At 39.8% G+C, this 18,088-nt stretch overlaps 1 protein-coding gene across 13 annotated transcripts in view; it reads left to right on the top strand.

Moving 5' to 3' along the window:
- MSI2 (musashi RNA binding protein 2) overlaps positions 1-6,823 on the top strand; it is a 377,362-nt gene extending 370,539 nt beyond the window's left edge. For all 13 annotated transcript variants that reach the window (XM_073315753.1, XM_073315752.1, XM_073315757.1 and 10 more), the window contains one exon: positions 2,143-6,823. Coding sequence is in view for 1 of the 13 variants with exons in the window: in XM_073315751.1 (XP_073171852.1) it covers positions 2,143-2,184 (42 nt within the window). In the remaining 12 variants the exon portion in view is untranslated. The remainder of the gene's footprint in view (positions 1-2,142) is intronic.
- Positions 6,824-18,088: the final 11,265 nt, after the last annotated feature.

Genomic DNA, 18,088 nt, shown 5'->3' with positions numbered 1-18,088 from the left:
ATTATTTACTGGCCAGTGTTACAAGTGCAATCATTAATGACTTAAAAACAGAAATAGCTGTTAACACTGCTCATTACTAATTAAAATTGATTGGGTGGGGGGCGTTGTCCCTATGATTAATTTCTCAAGGACTACTGAGTTTGAAATTTGTAATTGTGACAGTGCCTCCCAAAATATACTTCCACTTATCTCACTATGGTTTCCTCTTCCATCTGTGGGCGGGCTCCACTGCTCCAGCTTACAAGGATCTGCTAATATGGTGGTTCTCCACATGCAGAGGACTTTCTCTAAAGCAAAAATCTCATCTTGATACTGAGATGGGATGTGATAGTTTTCAAACAGGGTCTTCAAAAATTACATTACGTCAAATGAATTGTAGTGAATTTCATGTCAAGGTCCAGCCGTTCTGCATACTCTTAAGTGTGCAAGCTTTCAGGTCTGCCAGCATGTCCTTCATCTTCCTCCTGCTGGAATACAACTCAGGCCCCCCTGCTCTGTAGCCACAGGTGTGATTTGCAGCTTGTGCAGACGTACCTTGAGCTAGCTCACTAAAGCGAGGACACTGCAGCACAAACCTGCCTAGTTACATACTCGCTTGTGCAGCCCATGCTGAAATCCACCTGCTTATTTTTAGCAAGCTCGCTAGAGCAGTGGTTCTCAGCCATTTGCCTACTTTTACAACAGGCTACATAAAAAGCACTAACAAAGTCAGTACAAACTAAAATTTCATACAGACAATGACTTGTTTATACTGCTCTATAGACTAGACACTGAAATGTAAGTACAATATTTATATTCCAATCAATTTATAATATATGGTAAAAATGAGAGAGTTGGCAATTTTTCAGTAAGTGTGTGCTGTGTGATACTTTATGTCTGATTTTGTAAGCAAGTCGTTTTTAAGTGAGGTGAAACTTGGGGGGATGCCAGACAAATCAGACTCCCAAAAGGGGTCCAGTCGTCTGGAAAGGTTGAGAGGCACTGCCCTAGAGTACATCGAGACAAGATGCAAATCACACCCCTTCCTGCACTGTAGATATCGCACCCTCAATTGCAGGGGTGGGTTTTTTATATTTGTCATAATTAAAATCATTTCTGTAGTGAAGTTTAAATAATAATTGCCCCCCTCTGTCCCAATCCTGCAAAAACTGACATAGAAGAATAGTCCTGTTGCAGTCAGTTGGATTACTGATATACGTAAGTGTCTGCAGGATCAGTGAGTTAGGTGTTACACATCCACTTATAAAAGTAATCACTACTGTTGAAATGTACCCATTTAAAAGTTACCACCATCTAGCAAGTACTTTAACAATTTTAGAATATGCATGTTATAAAGCTATGTAAACTCAGTAGTGTGACTGGTGCATAAGGAGATTTTCCAGTACTTCTGATGAATCTAGTAGTATTTTATTGTTCCCAAATATTAGTGAACAAAAAACAAACCAAAACCACCCTGTAAAAGTACAAAAGGAGCTCGTGAAACGAGCACTGAATTTGACACCGAGGTATTTACTTTACCTTTGTAAATGTATTTGAAAGAGAAGATCGATAGCAGAGCAGAATTTAAGCTATGCTTTTCATTCCAGAGTAACCCCATAAACTTCAATTATGTCACTCTGGATTTACACCAGGTGATTTAGAATAGATTATGGCCCAAAACACAGGTGTTAAATTTTAAGTACGCTTCTCATTTTGATATTAAAAATTTTGCACAGTTCCCATGCATTGGCCCTTTGCCATGCCTTTTGCCAACATCACCTGCTATTTACATAAACGGAATAGGTCATGTTTAGACTATTTCTGTTCACCTTTTTGTATTTAAGTGATATTACATTTTTTCATATTACATATTATTAATAGTGGGTCTGATACTGAAAGGTACTGAGCTCCCTGTGACTTCAACAAGAGCTACTGGTCCTCAGCATATCCCTGGGTCAGGTCTATTATATGTCAATTTATACTGCGTGGCACTAATTGCACAAAGTAGATCAAAACAACATACAATGACCTGCACAGGAATTCCACTGAGCTATTTACAAATAGAGGTCCATAATAAACCCCGTGGGAACTCCTCTAGATTTGGGAACTTCTGTTACTCTCAAAAAATGTGGTTATGTTATGTGTTCTTTTTATCCTTTATAGAGTATATCTGGATGTCCAGGCAAGACAGGGCGAAGTTTCTGAATGGTCCCATGTTCAGGTGATATCATCAGACTTTGAGCACTACATCATCACCAATAACATAAATAAACTGGAGGTGGCACTCTATGGACTTAGGTTGTTTAAAATCTCTCTCATCATCTCATGAATCTGCTGTACTATAAAAACAGCTTTTAAAATATGTATATATATAATCCATTTCTCTTTTGTTTTATTTTCTTGATGGGTTCCCCCCCTCTTAAATCTGTTTGAATCACATTTTTTCATAGCATTTGACATACGCTCATAGTCATGTAGCTCTAATTTGTGTATCTAGTAAAAGCCTAACCATCGTGTAACTGTTTATATTAAGGGTTTTTCTTTTCTTTTCCCTCCTTTTTACTTTTGTTTTATGTAGTTGTTGCTTAAAGGATGCTGAGATCGTAACATGAGTCTCAGTCTTTTGGTACCAATTCTGAAACTGTAAAAACTTTTCAGGTGGAATTTTAGCACACACTGAATTAGAAGTAGAGCAAGAGCAGCGGGTGGGCTGAAGTCAAGTTTCTCGTTTGCATTGCATGGGAGCTGAATAGCAGGATCTCTAGCCGTTCTTTTGATTTGTGACATCTTTGTTAACCTAATTATATCTATTTTCGGCAATAAGGTAAGGACTGCAAAATTTTTTGTGTCCTTCTTTTTCTATAAGTGCTTTTTTTGGTTGAAAGAGGTGATATAAGGTTTTTTGAAATTGTGAATTCTGAAAAAACAAAACAAAACACTGTAAATACAATTCCATTAACTACATATAAACTACTAAGAAAGAGAAAGAGAAATACAAAATATTTTTGTGATGGAGTCAGTCTAAGGCAGTTTCTCTACTAAATGGAAGAAAAAAAGTTTTAAACGTTTAGATCAACTGCCGGAGCTGGCCCATAAGAGTTAGATTAACACTGTTTAGCTTGCTCTGTAGGTGTGTTAGACCTTATAACTGTACTAGCGTCATACCAGCATATTAACTAGTCATATGTGCACAGCTTAAAAGGTAACAGTTTAGTTATATTTTTTAATTTAAGAACGGCTTTTTCCCAAGACTGAAAAAGAAGCTACAATTTTAATATTTAAAGTATTTAAAGTTTGAAGCACACCTTTATTAGTCATTATTTTAAATTAGATCAACTTGCTGTCCAGTCATTTCAGCTGCTCTGTATGTCCTATAAAGCTTTGACAGAGAAGAGATTCCTCTTCAGTGTCTAACATGCCATAGGAAGAGCAGTGTTAAAGCTTGCATTATACCTTTTATCCATTATTTTCTATATTAACAAATTAGGAAAGCAACCTTTTTATTGTTTGTTTGTTTGGAATACCTCAGTGCTACAAGTATCACCCTAGAAGTGACAGAAGATTTTAATTTATTGTAGATGTAAACAGAATTAAAAAAGTATAAAACATCATTGCACTGTGACTGGTAGGGGGAAAAACTGACAGTTTCCTATTTGCACATGTTTAATATTTGGCTGTTATATATATGGTCCTCTGTTGGGGGAGGAAACTTATGAAGGATATTTTTTAATTTAATTTTTTTAATATTGGTAAATAGGCCTGCAACAGCAAAATAGAAGTACAACATGGTAGGTGGCATTAAGAACATACTGTAGTATGGATATATTTCTTCTTTTTTTAACGTAATATTGACAAGTTTTATTAATATTTTTTTAAATTGTTACGTTTATAAATTTGGTACTTTAGGTACAGCCAGTATAAGACACTGAATGCGACATTTGTTAAAAAGAGCTGCTGCACTCCTATTTTTGTAAATTTTACTAACAAGTAGACTAATGTAGACATTCAATAGACCAGGTAGAGCAAGGCATCTTTAAAAAAAAAAACAAAAAAACAAGGCATCGTAATGCTATCTGAATGGAAAAAACCTTGTTTTTCTTATTTTTTAAAAATGAAATCATGCTTTTTGTGTGTAATAGGTTAGGTTTTTTGTTTTGGGTTTTTTTTTTTCTTATTTCAGAACAACCAGGTTTAAGCAAAATGCTGGACGCTTTTTAAATATTGAGACTTGATCAAGTAATAAAATAACAGTTCTTTAAAAAATAAAAATAATAAAAAAAACACAAACCAAATTCCCTGAGATCCAATGTATAAGTCAGGGAATTTTTTATTAATATTTTGTCAATGTTGATGACGTACTGTACTACCATTTGTTTTTCCTCTCCATTCCCTATCACCTCATAGAATATTCTTTGTTGATCATTGTTGTATGTTAATAGTGTATAGAATGGCTATCTTGTAAGAGTGCTGTCCTGATGCTAGTGTAGTGAATTTTCCCCCCTCCTCTTTCTCTCTTCCTCTTCTAGTACATATTGGTAGGTGTATTGTAATTAAGGTTAAAAATTTAGATGTAGTTATTCAGATTTAGGACCAGTAAGGATAGAACTTTCTCTTATTTAAGAAAAAAATGCTAATAATTTTGGGCAGTTTCTTCCTTTTTTCCCCGTCTTATTTTATTTTTTGCTGATCTGATGTGGTTTCAACTAACCAAAGGTCTCACAATGTTAAAAATGCTGGCAAACTCTTAAAGCATTTTGTAGATCCCCACCCTTGACTTTAAAAAGGGGGTGTGCCATACTACCTTAAATGCTAATGCTAGATATGCAAAACTGGATTTTTTTAATTTATTTTTTAAAAGAGGGAGGCATGGTATATTAAAATGATTTTACTAAGAGAAAAAAATATTTTTTTAAGAATGCTCAGAAGAAATTGATAATCTGTGTGAATATGTTTTAGATGTTTATATACCTTTTGAAAAGTCCCAGTGGCCCATAGCACAAATATTGTGGAACCTGATATGTTTTTGATGTGGCTACCTAGACTAAGGTTCACTTTAGTCCCCCACTCATTTAGAAGTCCATTTTGAAGAATTTTCTTTGTAAATTATTTTAGCACAAAGGTTCAGCTACATCTTTATTTTAGTCAAGCACAGTGGCGAATGCACTGATACAACTGATCTTGCCCATTTAGAACTGTTACCCTGGGAGTTTTCAAAAAAGAGAGACTCCTGCCTACTTGTGCAAATGGGCAACAAAAAATAGCTCCTACTCACCCATGAAGTCCACTATTAACGTAGAGATAGGTTTTCCTGTCCTTCTCCAGACTGGGATACGCCATACCCATTTCTGGTAGACCTGCATTATGATACAGTGGGACAACTTTTGTTACTAAACACAATGTAAATTTTGGAGGGATTGCAGTATCTAGGAAAATTTAGTTAACGAGGGTAACTACCCTCCTCCCCCCACCCCAAAAAATAATATTAATTTGTGATTGACTTGATTAAAATGAAGACTGATCTATCTGTCCTTTTTGTTTTCTATACTTCATAATGTTCATTTTAATTTGAATTTGTAGCTTGGACTTTAAGGTAGCATGGCTCTGTTGCTGTAATTTTTTTTTCATTGTACAGCAGTATACAGCTGGTGAATGTTACACATCTTGCTAGATTAGTTTAAATCATTGGGTAATTATGGATAATAATGACCTGAAAGGTGTTCGGATTTTTTTTCTTCCCCCCAGCTATAAAACCTGTAATGCTATTTTGACCTTTAGTGTGAATGAGGGCTAGTGACTTCAGCCACAAAAACCATCCTGTTTCATTCTGCCATTCACTCAATGCAACATAATCTATAATAAAGCAATATTGTTTATTACATTTTTATTGACAGTCAGCCATGGTTATATATGATATTGCATATGAAATTGTTTACAAAAACACTAACTCATCTTTTATGCTGTGGAAATGTCTCTTGAGTGGAACTTTTGTGGGTGATTGTTTTTTAAAAGCAAAACAGATGAGACAGGAAAATGGGAGACACTGCATTGAAGACACAGGGGCAGATTCTGTGGTCTGCATACATACACTGTAGAGTTTCATAAGTACAGAATCTAATTCAAACCCATTTTTGTGTGTGAACACTACATGAGGAGATTCTGTAAGCTAAGCAATACTTTAATACTGTAATAAAATTTACCAAAAACAAGTAGTTAAGAAAGTCAATCTAAGTGATCTGTTCACAAGTTTCCAAACAATCAGAATGTATTGTCTTGACAGAATTTCATTTCAGTGTAAAAATCAAAGCTAAAAAACTTTGACAGGAAGCAGGAGTCACCCATGTTATAAAACTGTATTCTGTACATACTCTGACACAATGTGTGGGATCGCTGTGTGTCATTTTGACTGTAGTGGATAGCAAATACAATTCATTATATGTTTTACAAGTTCTGAATTCCATCAGTAATAGAATGCAAGTCTAAGCATTTCAGGTGGTCATAAATACCTAAACAAACTCTGGCACAGTGGCAGGCCTAGCCCTTCCTTTTATACTTTAGTATGAACTGATGAGAACTTTGGTAGTGACATTTTTTTTTAAAAACTATATAAACACACACATATATCTGTATCTATATATCAAGCATCTTTCAGGTCTCTGTGTATGGCTTTCTAAAGCCCTGTTGTAAAATACTATGTGGATGGGGGTCTCTCACATCACAGATGTGGAAAGTATAATTTTATATTTGTATTTTCAAATAAATAAGTTTGTGAAAGGTTTCCATCCTCTACTGTGGTCCAGAAATCAATGTGTTTGTCTGACAAAAAAATAAAATAAACTGTTTTGAACAGAGTTGTGGAGTCCCCTTCATTATGGGTGTGAAATGTATTGTTTTGTACCACAGGGTCTGCATTTGTTTCCCCTTCTGCTGCTGCTCTTACCTTAATATGGTCATACTCTTCATACACATTAGAAGCAGGTGGGCAATTGATGATTGTATGTTTTTCTGCTGTGCTTGGCTGGAACAATAAGCACAAAATCTAGTTATCACCAAGAAAACAACCTTCACGCCATGTAAGTTCATATATCCCTCCCTAGGAGATGTGGGAAATGCAGAGTACCTTCTTTATTACACTGTCTATGTATGACACAGTCTTAATGAAGGGGGAAGTTATAGTAATTTCTAATGCTCCTGCCTCGAGTTTGTATCTATTTCAAACTGCAGCAGTTTGAGGTAGAGTTGAGTTATACATAACTATATATACAAATACCCCTCCAGATTTTTTTTCCCTTGAGCTGGTATGGTTTTAACAAACCATCTAGAGATACCTCTGTCTAGCTCTATGTATAGAGAAAGATGTCTGTCTATGGGTACAGACAGCTTACTGCAGCTAGAATTATGTGAAGATAGCTAGCTCTTTAGAGCAGTGGCTCTCACAGATTGTTAGCTATTGAGATCCCTCTCTAACAGTAGTTCTGTATAGATCTCTATACATAGCAATGGGTCACTGTAGATGATGGGGTGGATGTCTATAGGAGAAGCTCTACTGCTAGGCATAGAGATGGCCCTTTACCTATAATAGGTCGCTGTAGCTAGAGAAGACTTTCTATAGAGCTAGGTATAGAAATAGATCTGATCTCCGTCTATAGATCTTTATGGAGAGAATGAGCTCTCTCACACACACTACGTATAGATATTTGCCATTGGAAGCCAGATTTCCCCATACAGTTGTTATGTATAGTAGGCACCGTAACTTAAAATGGACATTTTTGATTACACCATGGTCAGAACAGGAAAGCCATGAGCAGCCACTTTTAAAAGTATTCCAACTGTATTAAATTTTCCTAGTTGAACATACAGAGTCAATGCTTGAAGCTCTGGGGGATTACTTTGGCCACCTCTAACCTGCTTATTTTAAAATATCTGTTATCCTCACTCACTCTCCTGATTTTGTACAAAGTCTGTTTTCCCCAGGCTTTTATCTGACTCAGTAACAGAATTTTAGTGTCTGTTGGATACTGGCAGGAGTATTCTTACAATTTCTTTCCTCCAAAGGTGAATACTACTTTATGCAAGGATTGCAAAGTGGAGAGATTTATATACATAGAGAACATGAAACAATGGGTGTAATAGTTATGTAACACCCATTATTTCATGTTCTCCACGTATATAAATCTCCCCAGTGTATTTTCCACTGAATGCATCCGATGAAGTGAGCTGTCGCTCACGAAAGCTTATGCTCACATAAATTGGTTAGTCTCTAAGGTGCCACAAGTACTCCTTTTCTTTTTGCGACTACAGACTAACACGGCTGCTACTCTGAAACCAGGGAAAGAAACAAAGCTCTTAAATTTCATGGTAACTGGCTAAGAGAAGAACCCAGTTCTCATTCCTCCATGTTTGTGCTTCAACCACACTGCCTCCTCTCTAACCTTGGCTTTTTGTATCTATTGGTGGCTTATTTTATAGTCATTTGGGGCGGGGGAGGTTTCTTAAGCAAGGCCTGAAAAAATTTATCTGCCCAGGGGAGGGAGTGGTGTACCTGTAAAAAAATAGGAATTGATACATTGACATACCCGCTCCAACGCATAATCCAGGCTCCTGTCTCCAACAAGGGCCAGTACCTGAAAGCCTGCCATGGGAAGTAGAGAGCTGGATGGGGAACAGAGATGCACACATTACGTAAAGAGCAAGTCTAGGCTGAGACGGAGGACAAAGAGGAATATCTAAAAGTATAGATGTAGCAGAATTAGAAGACACATACAACATTCTTTGCTAGGCTGGGTGAAGCCCAGAAAAGCGAAGGAAGCATAACAAAAGCAAGTTACATTTTTAAAGCATGTTAGAGCATTAATGTTACAATTAAATGCACTATCCAGTAAATAGTACACGACAATCGTTGTTCCTTTAAATTGCAACAGCTGTGAGGGACTCTTGTACACTGTAAGAGCAAATGATTGTGTAACAGACACCTAGCAATGTAGCCTTTACTGGCCTACCCAAGGTGCTGTCACAGAACTGCACTACGAATTGAGATCTCACAAAGGCATAGCCTGAGATGTGCCAGCCAATGGCAGTAGGCTGGTCTCGGTGCCTGAGGCATGCAGCACAGTTGGTGTCAAGGCTGTGGAAGCAGACATGATAAGTGGTCAATATAACCCTTCAGCCCTGCTCTACACTAGAAAAATTCAGCTGAATGCTGCTTTAACGCAGACCAGAATAAAAAGTGTTCGGTGTTGTTTCAGAAAACCACGACAGACTTGCTCTAAGCGTGTTTTCACCAGCATTTTCTGAACTGGTTTTGTCCTGCTCTCTATCACAGAGAAACAGTTAATCTGAATCCATTGCTGACACTGCTCATCAGTAACATCTAATTTTTCTCATGTAAATGAGCCACAGAGACTAGAATGGGAAATTCAAGGCACAATGCTACGTATTCTATGCTGGAGCTAAAGGAAAAGAAAGTAATAAAAACCCCGAATATCCAATTTAATTTAGCAGGGCACTTCCACTGAATTTCTCTACTAATAGCATACACTGATGTTGAGTCTCTACAAAGGTGAGATCTTCAGTGCAGCTGGTGATGTCCAAAGTCAAGCCAGAAGATGAAGGGTGCTCCTAAAACAAGTATTAACAAGGGGCGTCATCAGAATCAATAGGAAGAACACTGGTAGAAAGTGACAAAAGAAAATTGCAGTGTCTTTCAGACTTTACAATACAATGAAGAAAACAAGGTGCTATAATATCTAGATCAGAAATACACAAAAGAATTGATTTTTAAACAAAGCCTTCTAAAAAGATAATAACTATGTAATGCATTATATGACCTCTTAATGAAGATACCTGCATTTTTATGGTGCTTTACACACCATTAACTGTAGTCAAACCTCTTTAAAAGTGCACCAGATTAACTAAATCAATTTAAAATTGATCTAGGCCAGTAGTGTTCAAACTTTTCTTTTCACGGACCACTTGAAATTTGCTGAGGGTCTCGGCGAACCCCTTAATGATCTTTCCAAATGTTGTTTGTACCATTAGCTAACTAAAGTGCTTTGGATAAAAGCACTATATATCTATATATATAAATGAACTTTTTTTGTTCTACAAATAAAAGCACACAACTCATATTTTAATATCTGTAGTCTTACCTTTCTAATGCGATGGAGGTGCCCTCTCTCTCCTGCCACGGCAGCCCCCAAGTTGGGGCTGGAAAGGAGCAGGGGTCTCTCCCCAGCAGCCACAGCCCCCAAGATGGGGAAAGTCGCCTCTTTCTCTGGCTGCCACAGCCCTGCATGTCCCAAATGCCTCCCACCCCCTCACCTTACATGTGCATCTTCTCCAGGGTCCAGGCACCTAATTAGTGGAGCCATGCCTGCGGACCAGAGTTTCTGAGAACCTCTGAGCTAAGTATACAATGGCAACTGCCAATATAGACACCCTTAAAATGAACTGATTTAAGCAAGGGTTAAATCTGGTTAGGTCAGTAACATACTGATGCAAAGTAAAAATCGAGGTCCCTCTATGGTGGGGGTATGCCCCATTTTAACTAGCCACGTCTAGTTAAATCAGTGCACTTTTCTAGTACAGCCAAGGCCTAATTCACGCTGAGGCAAAGTACTGGGTTTTGCAAGTTACCAACTAAGTGAAAAGAAAATGCATCACAAAGTAACCCAAACTTGATAGTCCATGCTATTCTAGGGTAGATACACTGCAGCCGCTGCAATCTGGAAGGAATATAATGCAGCCCAAGGCCAGGGTGCACACATTACAAAGTAAGTAGGGAAAACCCCAGTGGACAAAGGTGAGATTTTCAAAAGTGAGAGTTTAACTCCCATCCACTTCCAAAGGGATTTAGGCACTTGAAAAATTCCACCCCGCCCCCCAATCTTTGATTAGAAAAAAACCTCTTCCTAGTATTTGTAATATATTCGCATGTAGTAGCCCCAAGCAAGGACCAGTACCCCATTGTGATAGGCACTGACCAAACACAGAAAAAAAAAGCTCTCTGCTTTTATTTCTCCCTCAGTGTTCAGGACAACATGATTCTTTGCCCTCATCTCCACGTCACCATGGTTTTGGTTTGCGTGGTTCAAAACTGAACTGGGCGGTAGCGGCTGGGATTCTCCCTTTATAAAGCCAAACATAATTATTTATTCTGGGAATAAGAGCCCTGTTGGCCTAGAGAGAGGAAGAGGAGGAGGAAAATGAATCTGGTTTTTAATGGACTTGAATCCAGGAATGATGGTGACCCTCAAACTCGGCAGGCCTACTCCCTGATGTCAGCTTGGCTTCACTCCCACTGAAAATTAGGAGACAGCGGGCATTTTGAAAGAAGGCAGTTCATCTCCAACGTAGCCAGTGCGCATGGTGCTAAATAATTTTAGAGGACCCAATTTTAAATTAATTGTAACTCCAACTAACAGCTTTACTTGTAAGTTCTCAGCACATCCATTCTGTCCTTAAAGAGTAGTCTAAGTTTGGAGAGAATACGCAATATTCTACCTATGTAACAAAGCAGAAGAATCCAAAACAACTCCGTCTTAGCTACCTTCTTCTATTTTCATTCCCCTCCTTAAAACCTATGCTACACTGATTTCTAGATGTTCACACGCATTCCAGAGAGGTGTACAATGTAACTTACAAAAATTGGTCTTTACCATCTCATCTACAAATCTATTATTTCTTTGTATAATACCAGCAGTGTGCTAAATGCTTGGTGGCCCAAAAACCACAAAGCATTTAGCTTTTTCTTGATACTTGCCCATACAGTTTCCAGTGCAATCATTAACCCCATTTCTATAGTCACTAGCATAGCACAGTGTTGGAGGGTCTTTTTGAAGCTTTAAGGTATAAAAATAATTAAAGGCTATTCATGAGGTTATTTACTGCATTGCAACCCCACCAGAATAACCTCGTGAAAACACTTTTACCACCAGTTGTTTTGATTGTGATGCCCTCATACATTCTATACACTTTCAAAGACTATTTGCGCCAAGACAGTGAGACCCCTCTCAATGGAGAAAGTGTGAAGGGATAAAAGTTTGTGTATGTGTATGTATCTCTCTCTCTCACACACACACCCCCTCTCTCCTTCTATATTTGGCTGACTTCCAGAGTCCCCATAAAAAATAAACCGATGCTGTTAACTTGTCATCTCACTTACTGTACTAATCCTATTTGGAGTCAGGGTGGCAGTTAACAATATGTTACCAAGATGGCTAGCTTTGTTCCTATGTAACATACACATGCTTGCTGTTTATTTTTCTCATGCAATTGTCTGGCTTCACACCCTGTTAACAGCTAATATATTCCACCAGAGGTTTTATTTTTGCAGTTGGAGTGGAGCAGAGCCAACATTTTTGCTTAAATATTCATGAAGTTTTATCCAGGATGGCACTAGCTTCCATACAGAGCAGCAATCAAAGCAAATGGAAAGACTTAGCACTTACATGGGGCAGCATGCTCTAGTGCAGCAAGCTGGGACTCAGGAGATCTGCATCATATTCCCGGCACAGCCACTGCTTTGTGGTGTCTGACCTTGGACATCACCTCTGTGCCTCAGTCATCTCATCATCAATAAGCAGAATGGGTGAAGTTTGTGGTTGAAACTTTATGTCTGTGCAAGGTGCTGCCGTTACGGTAAAAAACAGTGGGCATTTTAATTACAAAAAGTGACCAGTTGTGACCACATTCAGCGCTGGACATTTAAGGTGGGGAAAGGAGGGGAGGCCCCCCCACTACTTTGCCAAGGGAAATGCATCTCTTTACAAAGCCCTCCCCCAAATTCCATACCTGGCCCTTGGCCAAAGGGCCCAAAGCAGAGAGAATGCTATTCCAGTTGCAGCCTTAGAAAGAGACCCTGAACTCCTCATACCTCCATTTAAAGAGCAGATAAAGAAAGCAGCAGCGTTTTGCCATTAAGAACTCTACCAACACTGGCTCACGGGACTAGAAGGTCAACAGGGGCCTTTCTTTTCCTGAAGTCTTATTGAAATACTCCCATCCAATGCCCTGTGCATGTGGACAAGGGACCTGCTATGCATACAGCATCAGGCACAAGTGAAGCCAGCACTCCTCAAGTCCCTCTCTGCTCAACACCATGAGGAAAACGCTCTCCTTGGGTTTTATACCACAAGGGGCTTTCTATGCAGATACATAATCTTCTCTTCAGCTCATGCAGACAGCAAGACTTATAGCTGGCCAGCACTGGTCGCTGATGCCCAGATGGTGCTGTTGGCACTGTTTCACTGAAATATCACCTGGTGACTGGCAGTTTTGGATTGATTAGATAGTTAACCTCTAGTTGTCAATCAGTGAAAACAAGGGAGAAGAGGGTTATTTTGGTTGAAGACACAAACATACAGCGAATGCATAAGTGGTAGCCTCGATCCTATACAATTCATGTGGCCTCAAAGGGCCCTATTCCCCCTGGGCACAGCCTGCCTCTCAGCTCACAGCCCATCCACACTCCAATCCACCTCTGGGGCCAGAGGACAGAGTGACAGATTGAATTCCCTCACTGCCATCTCCCACTCCCCACAACGAACTCCAGGTTCCCAGCAGCAACAAATAGGAACAGGGAGGGATTCACGACACCCTGAAGCGCAGGATTGGCCTAAGCAAGGAGGAAAATGACTGGGACTGTATATACAAGTTACTTCACATACGGCCCTACAAAACCTAGACCAGGTGCCTACCAGCATAGAATCAGCAGCTGTAACACCCCATTGTCAACAACAGAAAAAAGCAGTATATGACCATGTACCTAAAGCCTGTACCATAAAGCAGATGGACAAGGGGGTTGAATTAAGCTTGCAGAGGCACCCTAGCATTTCTTAACTTTCAATTGCTTGATTTTTTTTTAAACAATGTTCTTTTAATATCGTTGTGTGGGTGTAATTCAATATATATGTCCCTCTTCACCACAATATCGGAGGCAGAGACAGTGCTAGGCATAAGCAGACTAAGCAAGTGCTTAGGGCCCCAAGCAGCTCAAGGGAGCCACCTCTTCATTATTAGTGTGTGTTGGGGGGGGGGGGGAATATTCCTGCTTAGGGCCCCCAATGGGCCTTAAGCCAGCACTGATCAGAAGGCAATGAAGATAGTGACACTAACATAAAACTGAAGTAATTCCAGGACCGTAATAGTTGCTCCAGCTCTGCACTGGTGTATGACGGACCAGAATCCAAGCCCTAGTTTCAGTTCAGATCCAGTATTTGTAAAATCCTTGCAGTGACAGCATGCATGAGAAACAAAAAGAAAGAAGGATTCTCTTCCCTTTCATAGACCCTTAAGAACTGCAAAAGGAATTTCGCAGCTCCCCATTTACAGGAGGAATGAAAGCAGGGCAGTACCTTTTCTTCCAGGTAGTCTGGCTGTATTGTTGCCAAGAGCAGGTACCCGTACTCCAGTAATGAGCGGCAGCAGGATGTTAAGAATTATAAGACCATTTGGGCCACCTGGAAGGCAGTCAGAATTCAGTCTGCTAACTAGATGAGCTCAACTATGAGTTTTTGATGCTGAAGGTCAGCTCGCTGCTGGATGCAGGATAGGTTTGTCTCTGGAAAGCCGTCAACACATCAGCCCCTTAATGGCATTGATGATTAGTGAAGCACCAAGGGAAAAATTAGATTAGAAAAACAAATGAAAATAATTTAGGAAGTACTGTTTAGTCTTCGTGGAAGAAGCTGCCATATCCAGACTACAGGAAACAATTTGACTTCAATCCAGAAGAAAAGGAGCCCCGGTCTGGAGTACATTAGTGCGGTGGGAGGCCGGGAATAGCAGCCACTTAGCCTTGTCATTCAGCAAACATTAGTGAATTATGAGTGTATTATATGTTGGGTTATGTGCTTTGTGAAATGCCTGGAGGCTTGCTAGAGCTGCACTAAAATGCTATTGGGCGTCTCTGTCAAAATGTAAATTTTTATACCGACTCTGAAATAAAAATAAGATTTCGTGTTCGCCTCCCAGCTACTGAAATCAAATCACAGCCCAAGCCAGAGTTGTAAAATAAGCAAAAATTTCCCTTCCTGTCAAATTAGTTCCCTGATAAAGAAAACAAGTGATATAAATGTGATTTACTTCCTTTTCCTCCTGTCATAAACATTTATGGCTGAGAAGTAACAATGGGTTTAAAAAGGCAGTCACAGCTCTTTGATTTTTTTTGCAGTGCAACCTGCCCTGGAGTAGGGCTTGATATATGTATAAAAAAGGACCGAGCTGCATTCTGCTGACAGGTGTGGGAATTGTTTATAGTAGAGTGAGCGTACACTTATAAATATGTTTGTCTTTATTATATACGTCTTCTCTAGTCACCTCCCCCCAGATGTATACGTATTGTACACATGCAGTTTGTGGAGATAATATCAATGCTATAATTAGAGAGCCATGTGATATGTAAAATTGTATAACCACATTGCCTGCCCACTACTCCATGGTGTTGGGATTTATTCTCATATTCTAAACAGCCCAGCAGCTTCAACAGCCAATTTTTAAAAATCAACCTGTTAGAGAATAGTTTCATCCCCCTTCACCTCAAATTACAGCTGCCCAAGGCATCAAATAGGTTCTCCTGTGATATTTTACTTCTTTCACTACCAATCTTAGTCAGAATCCAGATTGCAGAGGTGTTCGCTTACTTTGTTCTACAAATAACCTAATTTTTATCTAAAATTCAGTAAAGGGGTTAGTTTGGAGGGAAGATTCTGGCTGGTTCTCATTCTACCCAGCATGGTCACTTTGCCTAACCATTATTTTGTATTCAGTGGGACCTTTGGAGATGCAGATCCCTAACTGCGACATTCCTGTGGAGTTCAGCGGAGAAGAAAGAATTCAACGAAGACAAACAATCTGAAGAAAGAATCCTATGCTCTCTCCTACCCATGTTTTTTCCTGCACACCTCTCTCCTCGGAGAGCTAACTTAGCGCTGATGGCGCTATCCATCCATCCTGCACTACAGTGAAGAAGAAACTTATCTAAAGGCAGACTAACACTGACACCAATGGTTCCTCTAAGGCTAATCTCTTGCTTCGGTAGCGCTCTCCCTACAGCAGAGGCACCTTCTCTCATGAAATCACTGGCTGGATTCAGAGGGGTAGCTGTGTTAGTCTGTATTGGCAAAAATAACAAGGAGTCCTTGTGGCACCTAGGAGACTAACAAATGTATCTGGGCATAAGCTTTCATGGGTTAGAACCCACTTCATCAGATGCACGGAGTGAAAATACAGGAGCAGGTATAACTACGTGAAAGGGTGGGGGGTTGCTTTACCAAATGTGAGGTCAGTCTAACAAGATAAATCAATTAACAGCAGGATACCAAGGGAGGAAAAATAACTTTTGAAGTAGTAAGAGAGTGGCCCATTACAGACAGTTGACAAGAAGGTGTGAGTAACAGTAGGGAGAAATTAGTATTGGGGAAATTAAGTTTAGGTTTTGTAATGACCCAACCACTCCCAATCTCTATTCAGGCCTAATCTGATGGTATCCAGTTTGCAAATTAATTCCAGTTCTGCAGCTTCATGTTGGAGTCTGTTTTTGAAGTTTTTTGGTTGAAGAACTGCCACTTTTAGGTCTGTTATTGAGTGACCAGAGAGATTGAAGTGTTTTGCTACTCGTTGTTGAATATTATGATTCCTGATGTCATATTTGTGTCCATTTATTCTTTTACGTAGAGACTGTCCGGTTTGGCCAATGTACATGGCTGGATTGTACTGACAATGCAAATTAACTATTCACTAAACTGATAAGCTTGTCCAGCAGTTCAGAGGATCTGGCTAATAAGGACACCTTTTCCTTGATGAGTCCAGAAAGAAAGGATTTCAAGCAAGAATGGGGTTGGACTAGATGACCTCCTGAGGTCTCTTCCAACCCTATTCTTCTATGATCACCCATTTGTTACATTTTCATACAAGTCCTTCCACGCTTTCTCCCACACTGCTCCACACCCATGGGAAGCACTGTCTTTAAACATCTGCAAAGCTACCTTGTTCTCCTCCTTCAAACTCTCCCTTTCTGTGATGCCTACCAGAAACTTAACAATAGTTAAGCAGCTGGTGTGCAGAGACCACTGCCCATCACACTGACCAATACTGTCTCATTGTTTCCCCATAGGCCCCTGACTATCTGCATTGTATCATTTGTGGTCTCTTCCCTATACTTAGGTGGTAAGCTCCCTGGACCAGGCACTCTATTTGTACAGTGCCTAGCACAGTGGGTCTATGACTAGGGTCTCTAGGTACCCTGGTAATACAAATAATAAATAAGAATATATTTCCTTTAGCTGTCTGTGCTTTCCGCTCCGGTATCTCCAGCATGCATGTGGAGGAAGTGCCTGTACACAAATATTCTGATCCCAGGTCCAGATTTTGGTAGGAGTTCTTGCTGGTATTCTGCTACCTCTAACATCCGTGGCTTTTCCCACTTGGCACACTCCCACCTCCCCTCTTTACGTAGTCAGTACAGAACTATTTGTGGCTACTTGCTGGTGGGAACTACTTACTAATAAATGGAAACTTGCATTTGTTCCCTTCCATATCTGACCCCTTTCAGCACATCTGGAGCATCACGGTTAAGGAGAAACACCCTGCTTGCAGAACTGGAGCCTATGCCGGCGAGACCGCTACGTTATGCCCTCTTCACAAGTACGCTGAAAAAGGCAACTCTTCTAGAACGAAGCCACAGTGTCTTTAGTATCTTTTTCACGTTGTAGTGGGTCTGAACACGGAGTCCAGCTGGGAAATAACTTCTTCCCCCACACCTGCCACTTGAGAGCTCTGCCTCTTAACCCTCAGCATTCCCCGAAGCTATTGCTTCTGCATTTCAGTGGGGTGCTATCCCGTTCCAAATGCTGTGCACTAGGGCAGAGAGATTAATGGAAGATCTCTACAGCATGTTTGGGGGATCAAATAATGAAGGTCAGAGTACAATGGTAAGCAAAAAACGGTCTGACCATTTCTCCCATCCATCTGTTTACTTCTTCCTTTCTTTTCCTTATATCCATCTAGATCTCTCACACTCACTTTCTTTCTCTAACGGCTGGAGCAGACACAAGCCCTTCGCGAATCCTGAAGAGTTTCTTCCAGCCTGCCTGCTAGAGGTGATGTGCCAGCT

Source organism: Lepidochelys kempii, chromosome 17 (genome assembly GCF_965140265.1).
Source record: "Lepidochelys kempii isolate rLepKem1 chromosome 17, rLepKem1.hap2, whole genome shotgun sequence".
Taxonomy (NCBI): domain Eukaryota; kingdom Metazoa; phylum Chordata; order Testudines; family Cheloniidae; genus Lepidochelys; species Lepidochelys kempii.
This window is presented reverse-complemented; position numbering and strand designations above follow the sequence as displayed.